At 24.7% G+C, this 25,590-nt stretch overlaps 4 protein-coding genes across 4 annotated transcripts; 3 read left to right on the top strand and 1 right to left on the bottom strand.

Moving 5' to 3' along the window:
• The first annotated feature begins 2,311 nt into the window (after nucleotides 1–2,311).
• On the top strand, nucleotides 2,312–4,496 carry LOC122853936 (SLIT and NTRK-like protein 2). Its single transcript, XM_044154345.1, has 4 exons — nucleotides 2,312–2,335; nucleotides 2,436–2,514; nucleotides 3,721–3,981; nucleotides 4,366–4,496. The coding sequence occupies exons 1-4, from the start codon at nucleotides 2,312–2,314 to the stop codon at nucleotides 4,494–4,496; spliced, it is 495 nt and encodes a 164-aa protein (XP_044010280.1).
• A 10,598-nt stretch (nucleotides 4,497–15,094) lies between these two features.
• Nucleotides 15,095–16,674, top strand: LOC122855171 (eukaryotic translation initiation factor 2 subunit 2-like). The gene is made up of 6 exons (XM_044156342.1): nucleotides 15,095–15,217; nucleotides 15,334–15,432; nucleotides 15,581–15,740; nucleotides 15,808–16,001; nucleotides 16,069–16,353; nucleotides 16,435–16,674. The coding sequence occupies exons 1-6, from the start codon at nucleotides 15,203–15,205 to the stop codon at nucleotides 16,477–16,479; spliced, it is 798 nt and encodes a 265-aa protein (XP_044012277.1). The 5' UTR covers nucleotides 15,095–15,202; the 3' UTR covers nucleotides 16,480–16,674.
• Nucleotides 16,675–17,191: 517 nt separating this feature from the next.
• On the bottom strand, nucleotides 17,192–19,671 carry LOC122853935 (diacylglycerol lipase-alpha-like). The gene is made up of 3 exons (XM_044154344.1): nucleotides 19,657–19,671; nucleotides 17,334–17,769; nucleotides 17,192–17,230 (listed from the first exon to the last, which is right to left on the bottom strand). The coding sequence occupies exons 1-3, from the start codon at nucleotides 19,669–19,671 to the stop codon at nucleotides 17,211–17,213; spliced, it is 471 nt and encodes a 156-aa protein (XP_044010279.1). The 3' UTR covers nucleotides 17,192–17,210.
• Nucleotides 19,672–21,353: 1,682 nt separating this feature from the next.
• LOC122855170 (probable RNA-binding protein 19) lies at nucleotides 21,354–24,864 on the top strand. The gene is made up of 8 exons (XM_044156341.1): nucleotides 21,354–21,518; nucleotides 21,608–21,812; nucleotides 21,880–22,058; nucleotides 22,140–23,971; nucleotides 24,063–24,179; nucleotides 24,250–24,355; nucleotides 24,451–24,574; nucleotides 24,684–24,864. Exons 1-8 carry the CDS (start codon nucleotides 21,483–21,485, stop codon nucleotides 24,752–24,754), a joined length of 2,670 nt encoding a protein of 889 aa, XP_044012276.1. The 5' UTR covers nucleotides 21,354–21,482; the 3' UTR covers nucleotides 24,755–24,864.
• Nucleotides 24,865–25,590: the final 726 nt, after the last annotated feature.

Below are 25,590 nucleotides of genomic sequence, written 5' to 3'. Positions count from 1 at the left end.
ATTAATAATTAAATAAATGTTATAATTATCATAATTAAATTTAAAAGATAATAAATAAAATACACTTGATAGACATTTAAAAAAATATATCATTATTATTATTATTATTATTATTATTATTATTATTTGTTTGAAGAAAAAAATTATACAAATAAATATCACTCAATTTCAATTTCAATATTTGTTTTTTATTATGTAAATTTTTTTATATAGAAATAACATTATTCCAATTTGCAAATTATTCCAAATGTTTAACAACAATTCCAGCAGATAGTTTAACTCAACATGACTATCTGAGATATGCTTATTTACAACATGATAATATTACGAAAATAGCACCTGGAGCATTTGCAAAGCTACAATTGACTGTGTTAATTTTAGAATACAACTATCTTCAAAAACATGATATTGAATAAACTAAAGTGAATACTTGGGCTAATTATACAATATGTGGTCATCAATATCAATTGATATGTTAAACTGTAATTTTGAAAAATTATTTAATTAAAATATTTGACAATCTGGGAGCTTGACATTTTCGATTTTTTAAGTCGGTAAAATTTTTGAATCAAAGACTTGAAAATACATTTCACTTTTTTTTCTATTGAATAATTTTGACCAGGTATTGTTAAAGAAATTTTTCTAATATGTTAGCCTTGAAAAAAGAAACCTGCAGGGTTCATGACGGTGTCTGTATAGCAGATGAGTAGACAAAGTTAATTTTTTTAAAATACATTTGGAAAATATATATAATGGTTTTCGGATAAACTCGGTGTTTAAACTTCATGGTTAATTATACGAAAAAATGTATAGCCTATTGTATCGAATTCACCAAAATTTAGCAATAAAAATTTTCTTAAAATTATGAAAAAATAAATTTTAAAAATACTGTTATGTTGTATTTTAATTCAGATAAAAAGTCACTCTGTTTTGAAATTATAAACCAAAAGAATTTTCAAAATTGACAAATAAATTAAAAATTCAAATATTCAAAAAATGTCCTGTGTATTTTACGAATAAACACGTTTAGAAATTATAAGTTGACTAGATTTTTTTCTACAAATATTTTTTGAAATCCAAAGAGGTCCCCATGGAGAACGTTTGCAAATATAACAAATTATTAGGAGTTATCTTTGTCATGGTCCATGAAGACCAGAGAACCTCTAGGTCTCTTAATCCCCATCAAACTTTCTGTTTTCTAGTCGTTAAAAATTTCCACGAATTTTTTCAGAACTACAATGATTTTGAGGACAGGTATATGAAAATACAAAAATCAAGGAAAAGAAAACTCAAGTCTGTGTATTATTATATGGATTGAAAATATTTAAATTGAAAATTTGAAGGTTTATCATTGTTTCACTTTAGTAATAACAAAACAGTATTTACAAAAATCAATAAAAATATAGAGCATCGTATGGATGACTGCTGTACCATTGACTGGAATGAAAAAAAAATTTAAAATAAAAAAAATTGGCCCATTAGATGCAGCAATGAAAAATACTGATGACTTAATTAAATTATTAAAAATTGTATTTCCAATGAGACCACAAACAACTAAAGATGATAATTTTATTGATAAAAATACTATTCTATCTGAATAACCAACAAGTGATATAAATTTCCACGAACACACTTGCTACTCTCACCACTTGTTGAAGAAAATTATTCATTGCCATTACAAGGTCTTCCACCCCCTACTTTTTATATTCTAATATTCATTGGAACATTAGAAAGACCGACTGTAACCAAATTCAAGCCCATGGCACCCATTGGTCACCCCCTAGGCCATTGTTTTCCAGCCGTTTACATACATCCGACAAATTCAATGTGTACCTGGTTGGAATAAATTTACCGTTTTTCCATTTACCTAAAATGCTGAACCACTGACATGTATTTTTTTCTCTGGGCTTATATTTTTTACGACCAGGTAGAAATATGCGCAGAAGTCAATTTTCGTATTTGAGCTCTTAATATACATGTAGTGTTAGTCTCCTGTGCTGAGCTGCATCTCCTGGCATTGATATTTGACCATTGCACTGGACTGTCTGAAAAACACTCTCTAAAAATGGCTAACTCTGTAAACTTTTTATTGATATTTATTATCACAAATTGCATTATTATTCATGTAAGTACAAAAAAAAAAAAGTCATTAATTTATAAAAACAAGTTTCAAGTCGATTTAATTTATTTATTATTAAAAAAGTTGTGACAAATTAGACCTGAAAAGTTAATCCAAATAGAAAAATTATTAAACTTTATTTTTTAATTTATTGAATAATGATAATTGGATATAGTTTATCTGGAAAAAAATATGTCGTTTTTGATTCATAATCAGGTATAAGTGTCGGCGGTAATTTATTTGATTTTTTCAAATATTTTCACAATGTACTAAGTTTTTTTTATTTTTAAATAAATTAATAATAGCTTAATTCCAGATTGCTGGTGACGAAATATCTGTCGATGTTGAACCACAAAATTTTCCCAGCTATTGGAAATATCCAGTACCTTTTTATGGTAAGTTTACAATTTTAATACATATTTATTAATAGGGTTGTCATATGTTCTTAGTCCCAAATCAGAACATTTTTTTTTTAAGACCCTTCCCACCCCTCCGAAGTAATTAAAGAATTAAAGAAAAAAAAATTTATTTATTTATAAAGTAAAGAAATTATTATCAATATTATTATTTATAAATTGAATAAATTATTTATTTATTTATATAGTCTTTTAAATTAAATTCAATTCATTTTCGTATCTTTGAGTGTAACTAAATTTTTTCTAGTAAAGTCTTATTTTTTGTATTTATAATATATGACATGACAAAAGTCACTACATGAATAATTATTAAATTATATATAAAGCAATTATTTATATTTTTTCACAAGGAATTTGTTTTTTTCACTTGATAAATGTCTAGTTCGTTCACCAATCAATATTTTCAAACTTTTTCTTTTTCCAACTTCAAGGAAAAGACAAGAACTATAACTTGTACCCTCAATAATAAATTATTAATAAATTATCAATTCTATTTTTAATAATAATAATAAAGTATTGTAATTTGAAATTTTGAAGTTAACTATATTTTTTTATTATTATTATTGAAGTACAAATGTTGTTTTTATATCAGTACACATCAGACCACGTTAATCTCTTTAAAATGAAATAAAAATTTATCAAAGTTATTCCATTTTAAAAGCACTATATAATTGTTAATTAAAAATATAAACAAACAGGGATAAACGAGACGTAATTTGTACCGATAAAAGTAAAATTTATACCTGAATAATAACAAAGTATGGTTAATTAAAATTCTGGATAGGGCTGGCATGAAACAATGCAATTGTTTCAATAAAATTTCGCATATGATAACCCTATTTATTAACAACAATAATTTCCTAAATAAAATAAATAATAACTTAAAAATTATTGTTTTAGAAAGGGAAGGATATGTGAACAGTTTTTTTTGTATGCCGATAAAAAATTTTTACGATGAAAAAATTTGTGATTTACTTGAAAAAAATCCAATCGAAATCAATAAGCTAAATATTTCCAATAGAGAACTAACTCATTTGCCCAAAAATCTATTTTATGGATTTATTAATTTAAAAGAACTCCATATGAAAGAATGTGATGTGGGATTCATGCCCTCTGGTATTTTTAAAAAATTATTGAACCTCACATGGCTAGATTTGTCGGATAATAGATTGCAATTTTTATTAGGAAATACATTTGATGGACTTGAGTCTCTTCAAACATTGAATTTATCAAACAATGGGTTACAATCGATTAATATTGATGCATTCTTAGGATTGAAGAATCTTAAAACATTATTATTAGATCAAAATTATTTACAAATGTTATCAAGTGATATACTCATAAGCCTAAAAAATATTGAAAAATTATCAGTGACATCAAATCAATTGGAAAATCTTGAAGATGATGTATTTTGTAATTCATTGAGACTCAAAGAACTTGATATAAGTAATAACTATATAAAAAGTTTGCCGAATAATGTTTTTCATGATCTACATGATCTTAAAAAAATATCGATGTCTTCAAATAATTTGATAAATCTTGAGAGCGATACATTCAAGGGTTTGAAAAATCTTCGTTATCTTGATATGAGCTTCAATAAAATTAAGACATTATCAATAAATATATTTTCGGATAATAATAATCTTTGGGAGATCAATTTCAGTTCAAATAAATTGATTGGTATTGAGCCTGGTTTATTTAACGGCACAAAAGAACTTTTGTCAATTGACTTTAGCAATAATAATTTAACAACAATTCCAGCAGATATTTTAACTCAACATGACTATCTGAGATATGTTTATTTGCAACATAATAATATTACGAAAATAGCACCTGGAGTATTTGCAGAGCTACAATTGAATGTGTTGAATTTAGAATACAACTATCTTCAAGAACATGATATTGAATCAATTAAAGTGAATACTTGGGCTAATTATACATTATGTGATCATCAATATTAACATAAACTGTAATTTTGAAAAATTAATTAATTAAAATATTTTTTTCTAATAATATGTTGCTTTAAATTTATTCATTTTTTTCATTCATGATTTTTAATTGCTCTGAATCATTTCTACCAGAATTACATAAAGGTAAAAAATTATGTCGAAAAAATTTAATTTATCTAGCTGTTATTTAAATTAAAATCAACAAAAGTAAGTATACGATTTTTTTTTTTCAATTTCAATTGTAAATTAACTATTTGTCCATTGAAAAAAATTTAAGAAATGTAAAACGTTATTTCTACCATATTTGATCTTATTTCATAATAAAAAAATGTTTATTGACTTATTTTATTTAAGTTTATTTATTCAAAATGGCATTTACTATAAATTAAAAATTATATTAAAAAATAACATCAATTTTATGTTGGCCAACTTGAGTTCATGTTTGAACTATGCCAGCTGCTATTATATATATATAACAATAGGGAAATTTGTTTATTAATTATTTTAAAGTCATGAACTTTTTTTCATGCTTGAATTTTGCCAGCTGTTATATTATTTATATTGTGGTAAATAAGAGGCTGTAAGTTTGTTTTTCTAACAGGAATAGGCTCGTAGCGCGCAAATACCATCTCAGTAAATATTAAACTTACCACCGGAGTTAAGGAACAAATATTTTATACCATGAATGCATTGTTAAATTGAGATTTTAAAAACCTAGACTTGCCTGTCATATACAAATGTTATTTGTCTTAAAATCAATAATAAGTTATAAATATAAAAATAATATATAAATTAACGCGAAACACGTCATGGAGCCCAGTGTTTTAAGGTGAAACCCCCAGCATATGAAAAAAACACATCCAATATAATTCAAATAAAAAATATTTAAAGTTTAAAATATTTGCTAAAAATATGTAAATGATATGTCAAAATTTGTTAAAACAAATAATCACAGAAATAAATAAATAATAAATAATATTTGCTAAAAATAAAAAAAATTATCTGACATGATATGATAAAAACAAATAAAATTTCTCAAATTATTTAGAAACAAAAATTCCATTTAATTAATGATCAAACTATAAAATATGAAATTAAAAACTACAACAAGTAATAAAGGTAATAATTATTAAAAAAAAAAAAAAAAACTTCTAAATAATTTCAAACAGCTTGGTCATGCAAAGATAACACATCCTTAGTTAAAGTTAAACCAAAAAAAGAAATTGAAAAATCAAAGTTATTTGTAATATTAAACATATGTAACAAATATTATTTTAAGGTATCTTGACACAATGTAAATATTTATTGCCAGGGTGTATCACTTTAAAATAAAATTATCCATTGACGTTGGAATCTGATTCTGTCATATTGGACAATCTTGATGACTTGCACTTCGAGTGCAATTGATGTATGCGTTTTTTTTTTTATATCCTATGTGTATGGGTGCGATTGTCATACTACGTCGGTGGAATAGAGGCTTTAAAACTGATGTAAAAAGCAAAAATTTTTTTGAGGGCGCAAAATAGAGGCACATTTCAGTTACCCAGCACATTTCGGTTACTCCACGATCATTTGGTTATCGTTTCATAAACGTCAATTTAAATCACCGTTAGGGCGCGTGTAAAATCGAGTTTACAATGCATGAGTGGTATAAAATATATAATACGTCTAAATTTCTATTTTTTGCGTCTATTTTTATTTATTATAAAAAACCTACCGACCAAATTTTTTTCATATACGGCATAAAATTTTTGTCTTTTTTCATGTTATAATATAAAAATTTTTCAGAATAGTCGCTGTATTTTTTTATATAGTTTCTAACCAGTTTTATGTGAAGTGTACTCGGCTGGCCATATATAAGAGCCTATGTATGTAACCTCCTCAAAAAATTTCAACTTTATTAATTAAGTTGAAAAAAATCACCGATCAACAAATTATAAAAAAAATTAAGGATTGTGTATTGTTCTATAAATAATCTACTGTTAAAATTTCAAAAATTTCTCTGTATTTGTACTTCATGTTGAACATCCCTTGATGGGTTCATTGGAAGTAGTTCATTGAACCTGAAGTTATTATAATATATATATATATATATATTGAGACAGGCAGCTTAAAATGCATGCTGCAGTTAGAGGTATGTTTTTTTAAAAAATTCACATTATTCCCACTGCCCTTGTGTCATAACACTATAACTATTATACTAATGAGGTAATAAATTATTAGTAATAATTGACGAATGTGCGGCAATAACTGTTATTATTGTGACGCAAACATATAGATTGTGCGTTGTACAAGACCAAATAATTAGAATGATGAATATTGTTTTTTTTTAGTTTAAAGAGTTTATCAGGTGCAAAATTGGTATTGCTACCAAGTTTGGCTTTACTATTAACAAAGACACATCGTTGAGAAAATACAATGTGAAATGACGCTGATAACCCTGGTAGAAAAAAACTCTGAATTTTCTCGAGATGTCCTTGAAAAAAAAAATTCTTTATTTATGTTTTTTATGTAGACTCTTGTTTCTCCGTTTTTCTCCGTTGTTTTTTTGACATCATGAAAACAATCTGGAGATTTCTCCGTAAATTTTTTATTTAGGGGAACTAATGGATGACAAGTGTTGACTAATATAGTAATATCATTATCACTATTTATCAGTTTTAAAAATCTGAATCATAAAAAATTACTACGAAACATTTTTTTTTTAATTGTCTTGCATAAAATAAATTTATGAATACCGCATGTATATTAATAAATTTAAAATAAATAATTATCATTTACCAGTTGAATAAAACCGGACTATTCAAAAATGAAAATCCATTTTTGGGATGTTTGTGTCATGTTGAAATTTCTTTGATTATATATTTATAAATAATAAAAAAAAATATATATATAAATTTCAACTACGAATGAACACTCAAGTATTATAGAATATTTTATATTTTTTTTTCCGATAAATATATTCTTGCACTGATGAATTAAATACTATTATATAATTTTAACGTGCCTCATGCAACACTTCGGTGTTGTCCTGCACGTATGATGTTACTCTTTTTTTTTTTTTTCTATCCGCGAACTGTTGGGAAGTGTATACTAATGAGGTGGGAAGAATGTGTCACAAGTAAAATTCTATCGCTTACATGAACAGTATACTTATCGTTCTACTTGAACCAAGAAAAAGAGTATAAATATTTGAAGATAACCGATGATTTGCAGGTAGATTTTTGTCTTCTCGTCAATGGATGTATAAACAATATATTTTTAAATATTTATATTTGTTTAATAATTTAATATAAAATCAATTTTGTAGAATTATATTTTTCAATTTTAATTTTGATATTATTTACTCAATTCCATGTTTTCAAATATGTTATCCAAATAAATTTTTAGAATGTCAATTAAGACTAATTATATAATTATTAATTTATATTTTTTATTTAGAGAGCATTGAAAAAAAAAAGTTATTTACAAGTAATTAAAAATATTTAGAAAAAGAAAATTGTGACAAATAAATTAAGTGATTTGAGTTATTGATTTATATGTTGAATACAAACACAATTGTTTTGAAATTGACCTTGTTATATTCAAAGTAGTTTGAAAAAAAAAAAAAATAATCTCGTATTAGCTATGTATTAGTTGCTCCAAAATATATTATCATTTACTCAATTTCTATTTCAATCTTCCATATATATTCCAAAATTAGTATTGACATCATTCTCAGGAGAATAATAGCAGAAACAGGAGAATCAACAAATCATAAATTACCACTGTTCACGAGTAAATAACTGTTGCTAACCCAAACTAAAAACTAATTTTAGTAAAAATTGATAACTATCAGTATATAAAAAAAAAATTATCTATTGAATTACCTCAATGAAAAAAGAAGTAATAGCAACACAACCAATACTTTTGATTAATGGAACAAAAGCTGAAATCATTGGATCTTTGCATGTAACTTTGTAGATTTTTTCAAATGTGCAGCCAAATAAGTGTTGACAACAAGTGTGTGGTAAAGTGACGTTATATTCCATTGTTGCATTCATAAATCCACAACATTGATACTATTAAAAAAAAAAAAGCATATAAAAAAAATATTTAAAATGATATTTTAAAATTGTTAAAATTTAAAATAATTTTACAACTTACGTCTAGTTGTATTCCATTAGGACAACAATCAAATTTATCTTTTAGAAGTTCAGTAAATTCATCCGTTTGTATGTATGCTAAATTGTAAAAAGTCATGATGCTGATATAAATTGAATAAATGAAAGTTATTAAATGCACAAGAAGAAGCTGAAATAGAAAAAAAAAATAACTAATTAAATTATATATTAAAAAGTGAATCAATGCAGCTTCAATAAAAAAATAAAATTGATATACAGTTACCATAGTATAAGAATAATAAAAAACGCTGTCATTTTTTGAACAATTTCTCAATCCAAGCATCATACAACTAGATATTATTGTCAAATAGCCAAGTACGAAAATAGTGGTATGTTGATCATTGAGTTGTGTTTCCAATTCACTCTGAATGGCATGTGAAAATAATGAAGAAAAATAGTGAATCACCAGTGGTTCCAGTGATAACAAAGCATAGATAAACTGAAAGTAAAAATTATTTAATAAAAATATTAACGATAATAATAAATAAATATAATATAAACAAATAAACAAAAATTTTCAACAAAAATAGTCGTGACCAAAATCGTTATCGCTGGATATTTTTTCAACTAATCATGTGAGTCATCATTAATAGTTTATGACACACAAAATAAAATGACAAAATTACCAAATATTTTTTTTTATATTAAAATAATTTCATTATAAAATATCGTATAATTATATTAATTTATATTAAACATTGACAATTATCACTTACTGATTGAAATCCCATGTAATATACAAACACTGTTACACCCGTTTTTGTCATATTGAATTTTTTTAAATATTATTTTTTTTATATACAAAAAAGCACAATTAAAAAAAAAGCAGATTAATAATTTCTTCACACTTATTTTGATGAATTTAACACGTTTTTCTTTTTGATATTTTATTATTTTCCGTTTGATAAAATTTGTGTGACCACGTCAGCCGGCATCAACTAATCAACTAATCATCCATCCACGTGTTGACTATTTTTTTTTTTTTTTTCCATTTCTAATCTTTTCAAATGTTATTGAGTATGGTGGGGGAACTAAATAGACACTGACTAGTGCTGACTAGTTCCCTGAAATTCTATGAATAGATTATCAATTTTTAAAAATTATTCTACAAATAAATCAGCGCTTAAATTAATCAATTGCAAATAACATCACTCAAAAATCTATAACCCATTTTTCTGTATTTCTATGAAATTTTTTTCGAATTGTCAATTTCAAACGAACAAGCGTTGATATTTTGTAATTTGATATATATGAAATAAAATGAAATGTATGATTTTATTAAAAAATAATTTTATTATCAAGATTATTTTATCAAGAAAAAATCTTAAATACATATTATCTTTACAGTCATTATACTCAATATTTTTTCGAGATTTAATTATTTTTTTTTGTTTACACAATTCGAAAAAGAAGAATCATTTTTTGAATGTTGAAATTTTGTAGAATTATATTTTTTAATTTTAATTTTTGATTATTTATTCAATTCCATGTTTTCAAATATGTTATCCAAATAAATTTTTAGAATGTCAATTAAGACTAATTATATAATTATTAATTTATATTTTTTAGTTAACGAGCATTGAATAAAAAAAATTATTTACAAGTAATTAGAAATATTTAGAAAAAGAAAATTGTGACAAATAAATTAAGTGATTTGAGTTATTGATTTACATGTTAAATAAAAACACAATTATTTTGAAATTGACGTCGTTATATTCAAAGTAGTTTGAAAAAAAAAAAAAATAATCTCGTATTAGCTATGTATTAGTTGCTCCAAAATATATTATCATTTACTCAATTTCTATTTTAAATTGTCTCCATGGCGATGCACTCTGTGTTGGCATTGACATCATTCTCAGGAGAATTAGCAGAAACAGGAGAATCAAGAGAATCATGACCACTTGAAAACCACGTGTAAATAACTGTTAAAAAGAATCCCAACTAAAAAAAACATAAATAATTTTAATAAAAATTGATAACTATCAGTATATAAAAAAAAAATTATCTATTGAATTACCTCAATAAAAAAAGAAGCAATAGCAACACAACCAATACTTTTGATTAATGAAGCATAAGCTGAAATCATTGGATCTTTGCATGTAACTTTGTAGATATTTTCAAATGTGCAGCGAAAGAGTTGTTGACAACAGGAGAATGGAAACCCGGCCTTATATTCTATTGTTGCATTCGTAAATCCACAACAGTCAAACTATTTAAAAAAAAAAAAGCAATAAAAATGATATTTTTTAATTGATACAATTTAAAATATAATTTTACAACTTACACGTAGTTGCATTCTGTCAGCAGAACTAACAAAATTTTCCTTCAGCAATTCAGTAAATTTATCCGTTTGTATGTATGATAAATTGTAAATAGACATGATACTTATATAAATTGAATAAATGAAAGTTATTGAATGCACAAAAAGAAGCTGAAATAGAAAAAAAAAAATAACTAATTAAATTATATATTAAAAAGTGGATTTATGCAGCTCAAAAAAATAAAATTAATACATAATTACCATATAATAATAGCAAAGAAAAATGCGTTCATTTGTCCAACATTTACTCAATAAAAATAAGATGCAACTAGATATCATTGTCAAACAGCCAAGCACCAAAATAGCGGTATGTTGATTATTGAGTTGTGTTTTTAGTTCACTATCAATGACATGTGAAAATAATGAAGAAAAATAGTGAATCACCAGTGGTTCCCATGATAAAAAAGAATAGATCACCTGGAAGTATAAATTATTTAATAAAAATATTAACGATAATAATAAATAAATATAATATAAACAAATAAACAAAAATTTTCAACAAAAATAGTCCTGACCAATATCGTTATCGCTGGATATTTTTTCAACTAATCATGTGAGTCATCATTAATAGTTTACGACACACAAAATAAAATGACAAAATTACCAAATATTTTTTTCTATATTAAAATAAATTTCATTATAAAATACTGTATAATTATATTAATTTATATTAAACATTGACAATTATTACTTACTAATTGAAATCCCGTGTAATATACAAACACTATTGCACCCGTACTTTTCATATTGAATTTTTTTAAATATTATTTTTTTTTATATACAAAAAAGTACAATTAAAAAAAAGCAAATTAATAATTTCTTCACACTTATTTTAATGAATTTAATATGATTTATTATATTTTATTATTCTCCGTTTGATAAAATTTGCGTGACCACGTGTCCACGTCAGCTGACATCAACTGATCATCCATCGACGTGTCGACTATTTTTTTTTTTTTTTTCTTTTCATTTCTATTCTTTTCAAGTGTTAGTGAGTATGGTGGGAGAACTCAATTTACACTGACTAGTTCTCTGAAATTCTATGAATAAATTATCAATTTTTAAAAATTATTCTACAAATAAATCTGCGCTTAAACTAATCAATTGCAAATATACGCGAAAATATATAACCGATGTTTCCGTATTTCTATGTTATTTTTTCGAATTATCAATTACAAACGAACAAGCGTTGATATTTTGAGATATTTGATTCGATCAATGTTTTTTATTTCAATTAAAAAAAAAGGAATAATTTTTTGAATGTTAAAATTGATATATATTTTTTGTTGGATAATAGTTAAGTAATAAATTCAAATGTAGTAATTTAACAACTAAAGAAAATTTGAAAACAATGTCGGTATAATAACTCGAATAAAATGTTAAAATTATTTTTACATATTCAAATAACTTGATTCATTTTGTGTTGAAATTTCAATTGCACATTTAAAAAAAAAATTAAATTCATATTTGAAAATATTAATAAGATTTATTAAATAATTTAAATTGTAAAAAAATATTTCTAATTTGTAAATAAAATTTAAAAATTGAATACAAGCTATAAGTGTATAGGACAAAAATTAATGACAAAGTTGGAAAAAAAATAAAAAAATATTCTATCGTTTACATAGACAGTATACTTGAGAGAAAAATATACCACGATTATTTTACGCTAATTTTACTGCAGATAAGTTGATATGATGTTTCGAAAATAACCGATGGTGTAACAAGTTTATTTTCGGCTCGAAAAATGCATGATGATAACCCTATCTTTGGTTTTCAAATAAAATTTTTATTATCCATCATCTATTGTTATTTTAATTTTGTCAACAGATATTTAATTTTATTTTTTCTCAAGTATATATTTTTATTTACACTTAACTGTAGTTTCTTTACCACTACATTTTAGTCAAAAAAAAATAAAATTACATTTTTTCTATTGTTAAACTCATGAATCTTTTTCCAATTTAATTACTGATAAACAAATAGATATATTTTACTTAATTTATTTTGAGCCAACAATATATTTTATTGTTAGAAAATAAATCCATTTTATAATCAATTTTTTTATATTGTAAAATCAATTTTATTATTTAATTATAATATTAAATTAAAATAATTTAAAATATTTATTTTATCGTTCTACTTGAACCAAGTTAAAAAGGGTATAAATATTTAAAAATGAGCTATCACTTACAGATGGATTTTATTTTCTTCTTGTCAATGCGGATATATGAAAAATATATTTTTAAATATTTATATTTGTTTAATAATTTGATATAAAAACAATTTTGTAGAGTTATATTTTCAATTTTAATTTTAATTTTTGTATTATTTATTCAATTTTATATTTTCATATATGTTATCCAAATAAATTTTTAAAATGTCAATTGAGACTAATTATAATTATAATTTATAAATCTATTTTTTTATTTAACAAACATTGAAAAAAAGTTATTTACAAGTAATTAAAAATACTGAATGAAAAAACATTGTTACAATTAAATTAAGTGATTTGAATCGATTCATTTGAAATTATTGTTTTATATGTTAAATAAAAACAAAATTATTATGAAAGTGAAATCGTCATATTAAAAGTAGTTTAATAAAAAAAAAAATAATCTCGTATTAGTTATGTATTAACTGCTTCGAAATATATAAACATTTTACTCAATTCTTATTTTAAATTTATCTCAATGATGATGAATTTGTGTTGAATCAAGTTAAAATAATCCTTTGAGTGTGAGAATCCACACACATCCACCAGAAAAAACAATCACCCTTAAGTTCCTCACTCAAATTCATCCGTTTGTATGTAAAATGATAAATTTGTTAACAGATGCTGATACTTATATAAATTGAAAAAATGAAAGTTGTTGAGTGCACAAAAAGAAGCTGAAATAAAAAAAAAAAAACTAATTAAATTATATATTAAAAAGTGAATTCATGCAGCTCAAAAAAGTAAAATTAATAAATAATTACCACAAGATAACAATAATAAAAAAAGCGTTCATTTTTTGTACATCTACTCGATCCAAGTATTATAGAACAAGATATCATCGTCAAACAGACAAGCACCAAAATAGCGAGATATTGACATCTAAGTTGTATTCCCAATTCACTCGGAACGACATGTGAAATTAATGAAGAAAAATAGCGAATCTCCACTGATACCCATGAGAACACACTATAGATAACCTGAAAGTAAAAATTATTGAATAAAAATATTAACGATAATAATAAATAAATATAATATAAAAAAATAAACAAAAATTTTCAATAAAAATAGTCGTGACTAATATCGTTATCGCTAATAAGTAACTAATCATGTGAGTCATCATTAATAGTTTATGACACACAAATAAAATGATAAAATTACCAAATAATTTTTTTTATAATAAAATAATTTCATTATAAAATATCGTATAATTATATTAATTTATATTAAACATTGACAATTATCACTTACTGTTTGAACTGCCATGTAATATACAAACATTTTTGGACCCGTTTTTGTCATATTGAATTTTTTTGAATATTATTTTTCTTTAAATACAAAAAAGTACAATTAAAAAAAAAAAAAAAAAAAGCAGAATAATAATTTCTTCACACTTATTTTAATGAATTTAATATGTTTTTTTTAATTTTATTTTATTGTTATCCGTTTGATAAAATTTGAGTGACCACGTCAGCTGACATCAACTAATTGTCCATCGACGTGTTGACTATTTTTTTTTTTTTTTTATTTCTATTCTTTTCAAATGTTGTAGATATGGTGGGAGAACTAATTAGACACTGACTAGTTCTCTGAAATATTTTATCAATAGATTATTAATTTTTAAAATGTATATCACAAATAAATCTGCTCTTAAATTGACCCGTTGCAATTAAATTAATTCGAAAATTTATAAAAGATTTTTCTGTATTTCTATGAAATTTTTTCGAATTGTTAATTACGAAATGAACACGCGTTGCATTTAGATTTTTAAACTCTTCAATTCGATTTCGACTTACTCTTCAAAAAAAAAAATGGTTGATCCTAGACAGGAATCCACACTTTCAGCCACCTATCAACGACTTCTATAACTAAATTTTTTTACCATCACACTTATTCTCATCTTGGTAACAATATACTTTTTATGGTTGAATCTGTCATGGCAATTTATATGCTACATGTGTTCAGTTACCTCAATTAATTTTTTATTATAAAAAAATATATAAATAATAAAGCAATAATAATGGCTGAAGAACCAGTGAGTTATTAAAAATATTTCCATTATCAATTACAAACATTTACATTATTAATTAATATTACAATCACAAATAAAAAATGATAACAAACACTTAATGATAAAATTTGTTTCTCTAGATTCTCGACTTTGATGTCACAATGAAAAAAAAGAAAAAAAAGAAGATTGTAACACCTTTTGATCGTGACATTGTGCCAATAGAAGAAAACAATGTTGAGGTAAATAAAAAATATATATACCTTTGATCTAAATTTAAAAATCATTTGACAATTGATCTCTTGAATAATTAAACAAAAACTTCAATACTTTATTAACAAAATATTTATGAAAATTATTAATCAAAAACATGTTGAAATATTTTAACAGGAATTAACAGAAGTTCTAGCTGATGATGTTAATAATGTTGATAGTATTCTTAATCTTGATATGGACTTTGCAAACACCAAGAAAAAAAAGAAGAAAAGAAAAGAGCTCGTTGAGTTAGTCTCTGCCCAAGATAATACAAATATTGAAAATAATGAAAATGGTAAAAGAATATATCTATTGATTAATATTTATTAAATAATACAAATATTAATTTGTAATTTATTTAGATACTGTCGAACAAGATGTGTGGATTGACAATGAAAGAGATTACACTCATGAAGAATTATTGGAACGTATATTTTCTATTATGAGAGAAAAAAATCCAGACATGGTTGCTGGAAAAAAACAAAAATTTATCATGCGACCACCACAAGTTGTTCGTATTGGAACAAAAAAAACTTCATTTGTCAATTTTACCGAGGTAAATTACTATTTCATCTTTATTATTTTTCTTTTTATTGTATTTAATTGTTGTTATTGTTTTTTAGATTTGCAAAACATTACACAGACAGCCAAAACATTTGCTTGATTTTTTACTTGCTGAATTGGGTACAAGTGGCTCAGTTGATGGTAACAGCCAGCTAATTATCAAAGGAAGATTTCAGCAAAAACAAATTGAAAATGTTTTAAGAAGATACATCAAAGAGTACATAACTTGTCATACATGTAAATCACCAGATACTATTTTACAAAAAGATACACGTATATTTTTCCTTCAATGTGAAACATGTGGATCAAGATGTTCAGTTGCTAATATCAAGTCTGGTTTCCAGGTAAATTTTATAAACAAAAATTTAATTTTTATTAATTTTTCATTTGACATAAATTGTAATTTATTGTTTTTCTTTTTTTAGGCTGTTACTGGTAAACGTGCTGCTATACGTGCAAGAGAAACATAAAAATATTTTTATTATTGTTGAATAAAAATATTTTAATAATGAATAATTAGATTTTTTTTTAATTTGTTTAGTGTTATTCATTATTTTAACCTGCTCATTTTACACTTGAATAAATAGGCTTACATTTATATTAATTTTTATTTTTGAAAAATAATAATAATTCATATGATAAATAAACTTTAGATACATATTTAATGTATTGTCTTTTTTTTCTGTTTTATTGATAATAAAATCATTACTAATAAACATTTGTAATTTATTGTCTTATAATTTTAAAACTTTGGCTATTATAATTAAACTTATAAGAAAAGTTAATAATTATATTTCGAATTAAACATGATATAAAATAATTTTGTAACAATTGTATCAAGATTTATTGATAAATTACTTGACTAATAAATAAAATTTTAATTATTTTATTACAACATACATTTTGTTTATCAAAATGAAGAAATTATTCATGATGTTTTGGGTAAAAAATTGGAGCTGATTAACTGTTTTTTGATCAACTCTTTCTTGTGGATGCAATGAAAAACATAAAAATTATTAATTATTACAAATTAATTTAGATATTAACGACATTATTTAGTTAAAGTCTAATTTTATTTATAAGTTGGACATATTTTTCATAAACTAATTAATTAGTTTAGTTATTTATTATTTTCCAATTTAGTAGAATGAAAAATTTATATCTGTATCAAGGGGGTCTAGCAAAACTATCATCCTCAATATCAGCTTCTTATTGTTTTTTCTGAAATATAAGCATTGAAATATAAAAAAAAAAACTAGGTCAAATTACTTGTCATCTTCATCTTGATCATTTGGATATTTTCTAACAACATGAATTATTTTACCTGGTGGATATATAATGGTAAATGACGTGGTTTTATAAATAACTGTATCAATTGGTACTAATAATCTTGCTTGATTTTTATTTTTATGATATTCAACAATACATCCACCATTTTCGAGTTTAGTTATAGCTGTTGGTTTTGAACTACGACCACAACACATAACTGAACATATTGTTTTCCATTTTAGATCAGCACTTTGTCTCAATGCATTTATAACATCAGCACGTAAACATTCCATTTGTCGTAAACCCATAAGTGGTACAAAATCTTTACCAAGAATCGTTGATATTATAAATTTTTGTGTATATATTGCTGGCATACTTAATAAACCACCAGGTGGTGCATATAAATAACATATTAAATTTGGATAATCTTGACGTAATAATATTGCCAGTATTGATGCTGTATCCAATGACTGACCAACAAGTGTTATAAACTAAATGTATTTGTTTGTCGCGTAAATCTTTAGATAAGATATTTTTATTAATTATTTACTGAGTTATTAATTTAACAACAAATTGCGCGTATACTGTTTGTATTTATATGGATATACAAACGCGCGAACCAGCGCGAACATACGCGTTCGCGAGAGAGGGGGCTGACGATCACGCATACATAGCCCTAACGGCAGCTCGCAATTTGTTGTTAAATTAATAACTCAGTAAATAATTAATAAAAATATCTGAAAATTTGTAAAAAACTTCTTGATATACTGCTCAACAATATTGCCACTGACAAGTTACTCAATTTTTAAATTTCTTCGACTCTTTTTTCATTCAAAGTGAAACAAATTGAATTTTTCCTCGACATTAAATAATCATATAATAAAAATTGAACAATATGAATAAATGAGTTTTTTTATTATACTGTTGCAATCGGTAGCTCATAATGAAGCTACAGTCAAAATTTCAAGTCGATTTAGTACTTTTTAAAGAAGTTGTCTCGAGTTATATGGTTAAAAAAAAGTATTTTTTTCAAAAAAAAAAATTTCGTTTTTATTTTTTATCCCGTAAACTAATTATCATATAAAAAAGTTTATTTGGAAAAAAACATGTATTTTTTAATTTTATCGACGACTGTATTTTTTTTTTTTTAATTTTTCAATTTTAGTTTTTCTTATTTTCCACCCACAGCAACATAGCATTTTCTTGACTTTCGAGCGCTCGACGTGTTATTGCATCCAGACCCTCATTATTATATCAATTCAATTATTTTTTATATATTCAGGAGTTTCTCTGGAAATTTCCATTCCTCCGGAAAAGCTCCGGATTATTCCCGATTTCCCCGGATTATTCCGATTTTCTCTGGAGTATTCCGGAATGGCTTCGGATTATTCCCGAATCACTCCAGATTATTTCGGAATTGGCTCATTTTGAAAAAACATGGAGAAATTCGTAGCATTTTAAAAATACTCAAGTTACTAGAGTTACTAGAGTAATTTCTCCGCCATCAACCTCATGCCGGAGTAATTTCTCTGGAAATGGGCCAAAAATGGAGTAATGCCGGAGAAAGCCAGAGTAATGGCGGAGAAATATTTCTACCAGGGTAATAGGAAAGATAATAAACGAATGAAACATTTTCGTCAAAAATTAAATATTGTTGTATCAAAAAACTGATGAATATTACGAATAATTCACTTTTTAAGCTGGCTGAAATTTTAATGGGCCATGTCCGGAGTTTTACGGAGTGTTTTCGGAATTCTACGGAGGATTTCCGGAGAAATTATTTTCACCAGGGTTGTAACATCATTTTATGTGCTAACCAATCATCATCATCATTTTAAAACACCTTTGCCATACATTTGTTTTAATAAGAACCAGCTGTCATACGCTTTTTTGCAAGCTCTTCGTTTGGATAGTTTATATTATATACGTATTCCCCGCTGTTGTCGTTACATTCAATTTTTTGCCGTTTAGTTAACGTTTAATATCCCATTTGGAACAGTAATATATTAAAATCGCTTGTTTCATGGTAATCTGATAACAGTACACTGAGTTAATATGTTTCTGATGAATCCCTTGGTTCTGACAAAGCTTCAGGACAATTTGAAACCTTATTTATTAGTATATCGTTGAAGAACCTGATTGCATCCAATAAGCTTCAAAATCTTTTAAAAACAGTGATTTCGTTATCGACCAAGAATTATAAATGTTTTGTTTAGCTTCAGCATCAAATGAATAACCATTGTAATGTTTTTCAAGTTGAATATCAGATCTTTTCTTTGGTTTGATCCGGTTGTAATTTAATCCACTTATTTATGGCAAATTTAAAAACATATAGATAAAAGCTTTTATTTTTGTTTCAGTAAAACCAATCATTTTACCGTAACCAGCCGCATAATCTAAGTTATCATCATTTCCACCTGATAAGATATCATTGTATGATGACCTGACAACACCTGTACATAGAACTAGGTGTAGATAATCTTGACGAAGGTCATCGGTGGAGTTAAAAAATTTTTTTAGAAATTTGAATACATTTAAATTATCATCATTATTTTTCATGTCTTTGATCTTTTTATATCTTGTATGTATCAATAAATGATCATATTCATCAATAAAAACTACTACTTCAGACTTATATTCACGATTTAGTGCTATGACTAAGTCTTTAAAAGTTTGAAGTCATCATACTTATCAACTTTTAAAACTATATTTTCTTTTTTAGCAATATGTCTATCAAACGTTCAATGAATAATTTTTGACATAATTCCAGACTAGCGTCTTTAAATATCCAAGAGAAATTTAATTTTATAACTGAATACTTTTTCCACTTCTAGCCATTTTTTGTTTTACCGATATAATATTCTTTAAACAATTCTTTATCATTATTGCATACATGTTCAACTGTCTGAAGAAATAAAGACTTTCCGAATTTCTTTGGTCTTGTTAAAATACATAATGTCCAGGGTTATTTAATAACTTCATTATATTTTCGGTCTTATCAACGTAGCATTTTTTCTCAATAAGAGCTTTAATGCCCTGGTGAAAATGATTTCTCCGATTTTCTTCGATTTTCTCCGATTTTTAAAAATTGGAGTAATTCGGAAAGAATCGGAGAAAATGCGGACGAAAATCGGAACAAGTTGGAGATAATCGGAAAAAAAGATTGTTTGTTTTACTCCGATTTTTCTTTGAAATTTTTATTCAATATGAGAAGAAAATCGGAGAAATATAAATCAGTATAAAATATTAAAGATAATATTGTTGTAATAAGTATAAGGCAGATATATTATTATGTGTAAATAAATACATTTGATATTTTTAGGTAAAAATATTTGTTTTGTTACATGTATTTATTGCTGTTACATACATTGATAGATAAAATATAAAAGATAATATTTTTGTAATGAACAAAACAAGTATTATTATATTATATGTAAACTATATAATAACAGTAAAAATATCTTTTTAAATTAGAATTTATATGGTATGTGACAAGCAGTTGAACTGCAAGCTATCTTTGTATCAGTTTGTCAAATAATTATTATAATAAATAATAAAAAAATACACCAAAAAATAGATTAAAAAAAAAGTAATAAAGATGTATTTAGTCCTGTTACATACATTAATTATTAAATTATATGACTAAATAAATAATCGTCATTACTTCTTCTTATTAGTAATAATTTAGTAGTTTAAATTTTTTTATACACTAAAAGATGAAAAAAATAAATTGATATATACTTTAAAACAACAAAAAATAATTGCTAACATAACATCATAGATTAAGTACGATTGTTTTCAACAAGTTCTACAGTGTTTACGGTGTTATCTTAATAAGATTTCACAGAAAGAATAAATTAAAAAACTTATTAAATAATTAAGATAATAATATTGCCTAATTTTTGAATTCAAACTCAGTGGTGCTACCACTACAAAAATATAAAATCCACCATAACAAAAAATTGGCCAGCTTGGCCTCGGCCAGCTATCGAACTGTATCGAACGCTCCCCTATCGAACTGTATCAAACGCTCCCTTAATATTATTGGTGTTGGAATTTTAGGTTAGGTGCCACACCACATGTGTATATTTTTGGTGTACCCGCGTTTGCTCCAAACTTTATTTTTGTATTTATGTTTTAACAATCAACAAAATAAGAGGAAGGATATTATTAACAATTAAATACAACTTAATGACAATCAACAATGTCACGATTAATTATTAAACAATTACCAAACAACGTAAGTATTATTATAAAAACAACATGTATTATTATTTTAATTACAAACAATAATAGTTTTTTATAATTTTCCTTTTATTTTTTTTTTAGGTTACAGAGACTAAAATAAAAGAATTATTTAGTCAAAAGGGTGTTGTAACTGATGTACAATTAAAATACACTCAAGATGGAAAATTTCGTCATTTTGGATTTGTTGGATATAAAACAGAAGAAGAGGCAAATGTAGCTCTTGAATACTTTAATGGAAGTTACATGAATGCCCAAAAAATTAAAGTGGAAAAAAGTTCTGATTTAGGTAAAATTTTAATATTAAAAAATTGTAATTTATTATTCAATTATTCTAATTGTTATTTTATTGATAGGTGATGCCAATAAGCCAAAATCTTGGAGTAAATATGCACCAGACAGTAGTGCTTATGAAAAAAATGCCCAAAAAATTAGTAGTGATTCAAAAAAAAGTACAGAAAAAGAAAAGAAATCTAAGAAAAAAAAAGATAAAAAAATTGAAGAAAGTAATCAAGTTAAAGAAGCACTAGAAAAGGTAATTATATAATTTTTTAATTAACGTTAAAGCAAAAATAATTAGCTTGTATAATGTGTATTAATAATATTATAATTTTAGCATATCAACGATCCACTTTTCAATGAATTTCTTGAAAGTCATAAAGTGTCTAATGTTGAAAAAATATTAATTAACAATACAATTAAAAAAACAAAATCTGAAAATGAAGATTCATCAAATGACGATGAGGATGATGATGATGATGCTGCTGCTGATAAAAGTACAAAAGACGAAGAAGACAATAAAGACAATGAAGACATTAAAGAAGAAAAATTAGCAAATAAAAATATAAGTGATCTTGAATATATGCAAGCATTAAAGAAAAAAAGTCAACCAGATGACAGTGAAAATGTTAAACCAGTTAAAGAAAAAAAAGATCGTGAAATTAAAAAATTTTTTACAGTTAAAATACGTGGTTTAGGATATAATCATAAAAAAAAACATATTAAAGATTTTTTTAAACCATTGAAAGCAAAATCAATTCGTGTACCACAAAAAATAAAGGGTATAGCTTATGTTGGATTTAAAACTGAAAAAATAATGAATCAAGCATTGATTAAAAATAAAAGTTTTTTAGAAGGTAAACGTTTATTAATAACAAAATATGATGGTGAAAAAGAACAAGATGATAAAAATATAAAAAATAAAGATGAAAATTGTCGATGGAAAGCACAAATTGATGGATTAAAAGATGTTGATGAAATTGGTGAATCTGGAAGAATGTATATTAGAAATTTATCATACACAACAACTGAAGATGATGTTAGAGCTTTATTTGAAAAATATGGAACACTTGTAGAAGTAAATTTACCAATTGATAAAGTAACAAGAAAACCAAAAGGTTTTGGAACAGTAACATTTATGATGCCAGAACATGCTGTTAAAGCATTTACTGAATTAGATGGTTCAACATTAAATGGTAGACTTTTACATATATTACCAGGTAAAGCACCACCATCATTAACAGATCAACTTGAAAAAGAAGGTTTATCATTCAAAGAAAAAAAAGATTTAAAACAAAAAGCAACAGCACATTCATCACACAATTGGAATACATTATTTCTTGGACAAAATGCTGTTGTTGAAGCAATTGCATCAACATATAATACAACTAAAGAAAAGGTTCTTGAAGAGAGTGATGGTACAAGTGTTGCTGTTAGAGTTGCACTTGGTGAAACACAATTAGTAGAAGAAACTAAAAAATTTTTAGAAGATAATGGTGTTAAATTAGATGCATTTAATCAAGCACCAACTAACAGATCTAAAACAATTATTCTTGTTAAAAATTTACCACCAAATACAAAAGTTTATGAAATTAGAGAAATATTTGCAAAACATGGTGAACTTGGTCGTGTTATTATGCCACCATCTGGTGTAACAGCTCTTGTTGAATATTTAGAACCATCTGAAGCTAGAAAAGCCGTTACAAAATTAGCCTATACTAAATTTAAACATCTTCCATTGTATCTTGAATTCGCACCTGATAATAGTTTAACACCAAGCAATCGTAAACCAAGTAAAAATAATAATACTGATACTGATATTCCAAATAAAACATCTGATGAATCAACAACAACTGAAATGAAAAATGAAACAGTTAAAGATGAAGATGAAGATGAGCCTGAACAAGACACAACTTTATTTGTTAAACATATTAATTCTACAACAACTGATGACATGTTAAATGAATACTTTAGTAAATGTGGACCACTACAATATGCAACAGTTGCTAAAAAAAAAGATCCACAAAATCCAGGTGAAAAATTATCAATGGGATACGCATTTGTTAGATATAAATGCAAAGCAGATGCTGATAAAGCATTGAAAGATTTACAAAATACAGAATTCGATGGTAGAACATTGGAATTAAAAAGATCAGAAAGAACATTAACGTAAGTTATTATTAATAATTTAATTAGCTTTATTAGCTTTATAATAATTAAAAAAATTAAACATTTATATATATATTTTTTTTTTTTATAGAACTGATGTTAAAACAACTAGAAAGACATCAAAGACTGGAAAACAATCTAGTTCAATAATTATGGTTAAAAATATACCATTCCAAGCAACTACCAAGGAAATAAAAGAATTATTCAAGTAAGTTTTATCATTTAATACAAAAATTGATTGATAATATTTAATATAATATTTTAAATTTTATTAACAGTGCATTTGGTGAAATAAAATCAACACGTTTACCAAAAAAATACGGTGAAGATGGAAGACATCGTGGTTTTGGTTTTGTTGAATATCATACAAAAGAACAAGCAGGGGTATGTTAAATCTTCACTTTCTTTCTTTTAAAAGAACAAGAAAAAAAAACACAATAATATAAATAAAATAACACATGACCTTGTTTTTTTTTCAGCGTGCTTTTGAAGCACTCAGTAAAAGTACTCATTTGTATGGACGAAGATTGAACCTAGAATGGGCTGCACTTGAGGAAGACGTGGAAGATAATAGAAAGCGAACTGCAAAACATTTTCACCAAGGTAATAAATTAAATATGTGACTATAAAATATCTATTTTTTTTTTTTTGTCTTATCAATTAATTATTTGAACAAATAAATTTTTAACAATGACATCGTTAATTATTTCAGGTGAAGCATCAACAAAGAGAAGTAAAAAAGCTGTTTTAGATCCTGAATCTGTTGGTTTATCTGCTGAATAATAAAAATTTAATAAATTATATAATGTAAATATTATAACAACAATATTAATTGTTGATATAAATTTTGTCATTTAATTTTTGAAATAAATTTAAATAAATTTTTTGAAATATTAGTTTACTTTTAGTTATTTTTTTATATTAAATATTTATCAAATATTAACATGAATTTTATAAATTTATTTTTTCTATTTTAAACAATTATTACAAAAAGTGGAAATAATTTTTTGGGTCATTTATTAGATTTTAATAAGCACAGATTCTTTGTTTTTATATTTGAAAAATCAACTTGGAACATAAATTTTTTATTGTTTATAGAAAGAATTTTACGATGATAAGTTTATGTTGCTATTATTAGTTTTTTTTATGATTAAATAATTACTGTTGTTAGTTATAGCTTATATTACGAATAATTTATTACTAACACTGAAAGTGTTGTTGAATATTTTTACTAATTTTGAGACTTTAGATGTTTTATATTAAAAAATAATTATGACTCTTGACTTTCTCATAGTTTGTTTTGTTTTCAAAGATATTTGGCATTGCTTCAATGCAATATATTCAATTTGTATAATCAATGATTTATCGGAGAGGGAGTCTAGACATCGTGGAACACATAAACAATATTAGAAAGCAAACAGTAAAATATTTTCACTACAATAATCAAATGACTCTGTACAAGATCATACAAATAATTTTCCCTCATTTTTAAATAACTTCCAAAATTCATCAAATTATATTATATAAAAAAAAATAAAAAATAACATAATCAAAAATAAAATAAATTTCATAAATTTCGATAAAGAAAAAATTTCGAATTTCACAATATTCATGTGATT

The sequence above is a fragment of the Aphidius gifuensis genome, linkage group LG4, assembly GCF_014905175.1.
Source record: "Aphidius gifuensis isolate YNYX2018 linkage group LG4, ASM1490517v1, whole genome shotgun sequence".
NCBI classification, from domain to species: Eukaryota; Metazoa; Arthropoda; class Insecta; order Hymenoptera; family Braconidae; genus Aphidius; species Aphidius gifuensis.
Note: the sequence above shows the minus strand (reverse complement) of the source record. Positions and strands in the feature narration are given on the sequence as shown.

Coding starts and splice junctions, on each gene's coding strand:
- LOC122853936 (XM_044154345.1), top strand. CDS start 2,312: ATGTCGTTTTTGATTCATAATCAG. Junction 2,336..2,435: donor CGTTTTTGATTCATAATCAG/GTATAAGTGTCG, acceptor GCTTAATTCCAG/ATTGCTGGTGACGAAATATC. Junction 3,982..4,365: donor ACTCAAAGAACTTGATATAA/GTAATAACTATA, acceptor TTACGAAAATAG/CACCTGGAGTATTTGCAGAG.
- LOC122855171 (XM_044156342.1), top strand. Junction 15,433..15,580: donor TAGAAGAAAACAATGTTGAG/GTAAATAAAAAA, acceptor ATATTTTAACAG/GAATTAACAGAAGTTCTAGC. Junction 16,354..16,434: donor ATATCAAGTCTGGTTTCCAG/GTAAATTTTATA, acceptor TTCTTTTTTTAG/GCTGTTACTGGTAAACGTGC.
- LOC122853935 (XM_044154344.1), bottom strand. Junction 17,231..17,333: donor TACCATTATATATCCACCAG/GTAAAATAATTC, acceptor CTTATATTTCAG/AAAAAACAATAAGAAGCTGA.
- LOC122855170 (XM_044156341.1), top strand. CDS start 21,483: ATGTCACGATTAATTATTAAACAATTACCAAACAAC. Junction 21,519..21,607: donor TTAAACAATTACCAAACAAC/GTAAGTATTATT, acceptor TTTTTTTTTTAG/GTTACAGAGACTAAAATAAA. Junction 23,972..24,062: donor AGATCAGAAAGAACATTAAC/GTAAGTTATTAT, acceptor TTTTTTTTATAG/AACTGATGTTAAAACAACTA.